The sequence below is a fragment of the Cuculus canorus genome, chromosome 3, assembly GCF_017976375.1.
Source record: "Cuculus canorus isolate bCucCan1 chromosome 3, bCucCan1.pri, whole genome shotgun sequence".
Classification (NCBI taxonomy): Eukaryota; Metazoa; Chordata; class Aves; order Cuculiformes; family Cuculidae; genus Cuculus; species Cuculus canorus.
In genome coordinates this window covers 37975749-37982168 of record NC_071403.1, presented here as the reverse complement: position 1 = coordinate 37982168, position 6420 = coordinate 37975749, and the positions used below count along the sequence as shown (strand labels likewise).

At 38.0% G+C, this 6420-nt stretch overlaps 1 protein-coding gene across 1 annotated transcript in view; it reads right to left on the bottom strand.

Moving 5' to 3' along the window:
- Positions 1 to 2080: 2080 nt before the first annotated feature.
- CLVS2 (clavesin 2) overlaps positions 2081 to 6420 on the bottom strand; it is a 52037-nt gene continuing 47697 nt past the window's right edge. The window contains exon 5 of the mRNA XM_009557246.2: positions 2081 to 3184. Within this exon, the coding sequence (XP_009555541.1) occupies positions 3097 to 3184 (88 nt within the window). The 3' untranslated portion in view covers positions 2081 to 3096. The remainder of the gene's footprint in view (positions 3185 to 6420) is intronic.

The following is a 6420-nucleotide window of genomic DNA, read 5'->3' as shown; positions in this document are numbered from 1 at the left end:
ATTTTTTCTATAAAAATTAGACATCAATTCTTATCATAATAAAGATCAGAAAAAGTTTTCAGTCCAAATTTAATCTATTACAAATTGACCTATCTATAAAGATTTTCTACAAGACGCAAGGGAAACATGGAAACCCGTTATGTACTTTGATGTGTAAAAGAGAAATGCCTTCACAGAATACTGAGAACATGTATAGGATAGTTATTTTTCTTACCCATTTTCATATTCTTATCCAATGTCACAACTGTCAGTATTTGCTTCAGTGAAATAAAAGCTGCAGCCAAGAAGACCTGTAGTCCAACTCTTTAACAGTGAGGATCTTTTTCAAAAAGTAGGTTTGTTCTTGGTGAAAGATGAGGTCCAAGTTACACAAAATTATAACATATCCTACTTTCACTTTCTGGAAAGAATATATTAATACTCATTAACTTGAAGTTGAAATCAGACATCAGAAAAAATTACATAAATTACAGCTAAGGGCATAAATAAAGGATTTGCAAACAAAAAAAATCTAAGCCTCATACAGTTGAGAAGCTACATTTTCATATAAAGTTGCTCTGTAGGGATGTAAGAGGTGTTTGCATTTTTTTCACCAGACAGACAGTGTACTCTCAAATCAGTGTTGTAATGGTTTACACCATGGTTTGGCCCATGTATGCAAAAGCATCCATGAAGATTTTGATCACCATTGTGTTAGTTTGCATACATATGAAACACTAACCCAGTCATGAAGCCCTTACAAGAAGAAAATTTCTACTGATGTTAGAGTTTTGTCTGATAAGTATTTAAAAATCAGATCAATGGCAACATACTAGTCTACTAACCATAAATGTGGACATATATAACATACATTCAAATATGGCACTTATGCAAACTCCAGAGACACATCTCACCTGTCTATGATGTTACAAGGTATGTGAAAAATAGGACTGAATAAATAGGATCTAAGAATTCATCAAATTTTCAAATCTCTCAAACCATAGAAGTAGTATTACAGCAGTTTCCACTACTGATAACTTGTAGGACAGACTGAAAAGATGTTCAGGCTCCATGTGTTTTCTCTTTGCGTTTCATAACAGATATCATGAAAACAGCGGAGCAGAAAGGCAATGACTTGTTCGGACAAGTTCTTGCAATGTGGTGGCACGTCAGGGCATACATTATTTATCAGCATTGCTAATGAACCGTGAGGCAGGAAAGCTTTATCTGTGTGCTGCCTGGGCTAATCAAGGGTGACGCCAGAAGAGACAGGGTTGTCTCAGCCCTGAGAAACACCAAAGCTGCCACCAAAGGAGTTACAGCTAAACTCTGAGATGACACGCTTCCAAGATTTCACTCTCTTCTCTCTCTTAACTTATCTCAGTCTACTGAATCTTGTAGCTGCAGTCATCCTGGGCAAGGAGATGTGACCTAAAACCAGTGACTTTAAAACTTCAGTGATGACTGAAGTGATGGAAGAAATTCTTTAAACTCTGGCACTTGGGAAGGAGGGTTGCTGTAAGCCATCTCCTCCACTGCGGTCAGTGTGTTCTTAACTAATCCCTGCATTGCCCAGACACGCTCTTACAATGCCTCTAACTATGCAGATGTCTTGATGGCCACTCAGCGTCTTCTCACTCTGATTGCAGAGTGAAATCCTAATAAGAAAATACATTCTTGCCTCAGCATACAACAGGCTGCACACATCAGCCAGCACATAAAGATGACACAGTCCCTGTGTTTCAGCTGATTTACCCAAAACCTAGTGAAGCATGTTGTCCTTTTGAGGTAAAATGTATTTCTCTATTATGGCAAATGTATTTCTCTATTATGGCACATGTTCAATATATACAGTTACACTACAAACAAAACAGAAGTGTCCTAAACGGATAGGCTGAGATGGTTGACTACAACTCATTCATATTAATCCTCACTTGAAGTGGGATGCTGTTGTTCTATGGAAAGTTTTACTATATTAATAATGACATTGTCTCAATATACAATCTATAATATATCTAAGTACATTGAATAGGTATGATTTCTTGTATAAACCTTCAATTAAATATACTTATCTAACAATGTCACCTTATATGCTTGTCTGAGCTTGGTAAAAATATATATATGTATTCAGTCTCCCAGTGTACAGAATTCATTCAGTGATTAACTTTTAACCTCTGATGCCAGGCTTTACTTTCAAATACCGGTTGTTACACTAGATTTAGAGGACAATTTTCACATTCCAAGGGAGAACAGAGTTCTGGGAAAATTCTTGATGTGCACGCAAAATGCAAGAGAAGTAACTCCAATGTGTCCCACGTTACAAAACCCAGATTAGGGTAACAAACCAGGTTACTTGTGAACTGTAAATGAAAAGTTAAGGAAGAAATCTCTCAGATCCATACAGCCAAATAACAAAGCTGCCAAAGAGTTGGTTCCACTCACCTGTTATCTTTTTCATAATGCTACATGATTTATGCTAATTCACAATCCTAAGCCACCATGTTATTTGGGAAACTAATTCCTACAGTTAGGAAATATTCAACTGATTACAGCATCTCCAAGTTCTTATATTCCCTCTTTATCTCTTTATCTACATGAGCATTGCAGAGAGAAAACAAAATAGCAGTCAATATACTAGCTGCAATATGGCTTCCCATGAGAAGGACATTTAATTGGCTTTGATATTTTTCCTTGTCCGGTATGCATTTCTCTGTGTGCATGTGTGTGCGTGTATAAGTGTGCACACGTTTTCTTCTCTTTTTTATGGTGCACTTCACTGACATATTTCATAGTCACTCATATCCATAGCATTTCTTAACCATAACTCACAAAGTCAAAGTCGAAGATTATATTGTATTTACAAATGAGTTGGCACTTACAGAATAAATTATTGATTACCCCTTTTTTTATTTAATTTTATTTTCCTTTTTCTCCTCTTCTTTTTCACCCCAGGGCATCCAGAATTCAGGCAGAATAGTAAAACCTGCTGACTGATGCCATTATGCTACATTATCAAGAGTAAATAGGATTCCAGCTGGTACACTTTCTCCCAATGGTTTGCTTGCTGCTGAGAGGCAGTGCCTTCCACCTCAGTTCATGTCCAATGCTCAGGAACTGTTAGTCAAGTGAAAGCAAAGGCTGCATGTTTTCTTCCTCACTCTTATCCATGCGTTTCAGCACCCCAGGATCCACAACTGACTGAGACCTGCAGAAGAATAACATTTATTTGACATTTCTAGATCAAGACAAACGGACAAATGAGGGTAAACCTCAGCTTCTTTTTTTTTTTTTTTTTTATTTAATCCCTGGCAGTGCTTAAAAATAATGGTACAGCATTACCCAAGCATCTGATCATTGTAAATCGTCAGAAAATACCCTCATGAAGTGATTACATGGCTTTAAAGGGCTCAGTGCTGGTTTGTGGACATAGCAGCAAAAAGTGCAATACAGTGGATTCTATTTTCTCCATGAAACAGGATTCATCCTCAGCACTCAACAGAGGGCAAACTAAGCTGTCTTTTGTACTGACTTCAGCCCTGACTTTTTCTGCCAGGAGGTTATATGGGACCAGGCTGGTAAAGAAGGTACAATTCAGCCACTCATCTGGCTAATGGTAGACTGCAAATAATGGCATTACCTGGAAGCACAACTTGCTCCTCTTCTGAACAATACTCAAATGTAACAGTGTGAGATCCTACACCAACACGAGGGAATCCTGCTATGGCCAGCAGGATTTCTAGAGCAACGGATGCATCTGTCAAACTCATTTATCAGCTTAGCTATCAATCAATGATAGCACCCAAGGAATGGCAGGAAGATGTGCCAGGGAAAGTTTAGGTTGGATATTAGGATGAGGTTATTCACCCAGAGGGTGGTGGAGCACTAGAACAGGCTCCCCAGGGAAGTAGTCATGGTGCCAAGCTTAACAATATTCAAGAGGCATTTTGGCAATGCACTCAGACACATGGTGTAAATTTAGGGGTTGTCCTATGCAGGGATAGGATTTGGACTCAATGATCCTTCTCAGTCCCTTCCAACTCAGGTCATTGATTCTGTGATTCTGTGATTCTGTAACTAAACAGAGCAGAGAGAGGGATGATAAGAGCAAAGTCAATTATGACTGTAATATTCCTCCAGGTTCTCTGATTCAGCGCAGAAGTATAATACTGGTACTGGTACCCTGCAACAGCCATGTGTGAGGGGAAAAGAGGAAACCTCAACCTCCAGCAAAATCAAAATGCTCCTTTAAAAACAAAGTCCTCAGTGTTAAGATGGGGTCCTACATCACCTATGTCTTAGCTCGCCTCATCTCAGATACTTCTGTGGTACAATAAAAGCAACCCTTGTTAGATGTTCCCTTTAGTGAGACGAATCTCATGCTAGAAATGTCTGTTTCTCCTCCTTTCTGTAAAGAAGATTTAAGATCGCTAGAGCATGTGTACATATCTACAACGTAGGCATCTATTTTTCATCACTGTGACTGCAGCATTGCTACAGATTTCCCCATCTGGAAAGTTACATCACAGAGTCAACTCCCCACTCTTATAAACTCACATCATCCACTAAAACCAATGAATTAAAGTTGATATCAGGAGAAAATTCAGTCTTTCTCAAAAAATTTAAAGAAAACCTTCAAGAACACCAGCAAAAAAAAAAACTGAATTAAAGCCTAGGTGAAAACTTTAAACACCAGGATGTTTTCTAATAACACCGCATGCTCTTACTAATGCTAAAATCAAGAAAAATAGCTTTAAAAATCTGATCGTCTCTGTTGCAATAAACATAATTAAAATTTCTTAAATAAAGCTGTACAATCACCCTCATCTAGAACACTGGTCAGTTCCTTAGTCAGAAAACTAAACCACTGAGTTTAAAATGCTTTTTTAAAATCTTCACAAGTTACCACGCCAAGGCAAAGCTGAATGAAAATATGCTGATGGGAAGCTGTACTCCTGGAAAATGCAGTTCATCAAGATAAAAATGTTGTGGAAGCATACTAATTTCCAGGGATTCTCCATTGAATGTAAGCACTAATGGGAGACTGAGCCTTCTCCTAGGTTGCCAGTGTCTGAATAGCCAAGGTTTCCAGTTTTCATACAGGGAACTGAAAACTTGGCCTCAAATTTCCAGTGAGGCAGTTCTGGCCACAGATTCCCCGGGGCCTTCATACTCCTTGATGCCACAGCAGATGTGAAAATGAAACCACACAAACCCTGATCCCCTGACCTACGGTTTGTAAACTTAAGAGCCTAATTGCCTTGAAGAACAAGAAAACGTTTTCATTCAGTTTTAAATCAACATTTACTGTCATGTTTCATTCCATTCAGCAGAAATTCATGACTAAAGGTATACAAAAGGAAAAACATTTGTTTACATCTATCTTCTATCTATGTCTCTCAACTAACTTGACAGATGTTACTGAATAAATTCTCACAAAACACAGTAGCACAGAGTTGTACTGCAAAGTTCCATTGTAGAGGTAAGGAACCAAAGCCACACAGATACTTTGCAAAGCTGATCAACACAGACATCTGCCCTGCAGGTTAGCTGAAAACAGGATGCAGGATCCTGCAGCTCCAGCTGGGTGCCTCAGCCATGAGACCTATGGATGGACGCACCGAAAGTTCAAGATCTCCAGTTCACATACGGGCAAAGATTAGTAACAAAGAAATTAATTCCTAGCAGGGGTTTAGTTTAGGAAAAATAATTTTTCAGAGTGGTAAACTAATTTTAAGATAACTGTTGGAGATTTGCTAGATGCTTGTGAAATTTGTTCTATGATGTTAAGCACTTTTCATTGATTTACTGTCATTTTATATATATATATTAAAAATCTTCTGCAGTAACATACCACTCTGAGTATGGTTTCAAACTAAGAGAAATAACCTATCTGGTGCCACATTCAAGCAAAATTTAATTTTTAATGAAATAGAGTTTATCTGTTTTAACTTAACTCTTCTATTTCTGTTTTAACACAGTACATGCACATAATACATCAGAGTCCGGGGACTTTCTGTCCATCTTACTATCATCCTCTTCTACTTGGTACTAGCACAGTAAATCTACATAGCATTTTTTATATCCAATAGCAGAGAAGTAGGATTCCAGAAGGCATTGCAGATGTGTTAACTAAAAAAGAATGCAAAGTAGGGGAGGACATTTTAGTTCCATTTTATGAAGATACAAATCTCAATATGATTATGTTCTGCAGTATGTCTCCTACGCTGTCAGCTAACCCAGACTGAAAGAATGTCAGTTTGAAGTTTGTACTGACACGTAACTCTGCATGATGGATTTTTCAAGCACGAGTTACATGAGAATCAAATAGGAAAGTGTGAGAAAGCATTCTTCAAGAAAGACTGAAGAATCTGGTCAATCCACTGCTTTCCCAATTTAATAACATGCTTGCCCAGGATAGTCTAGAAAAGTCTGCTCAAAAGG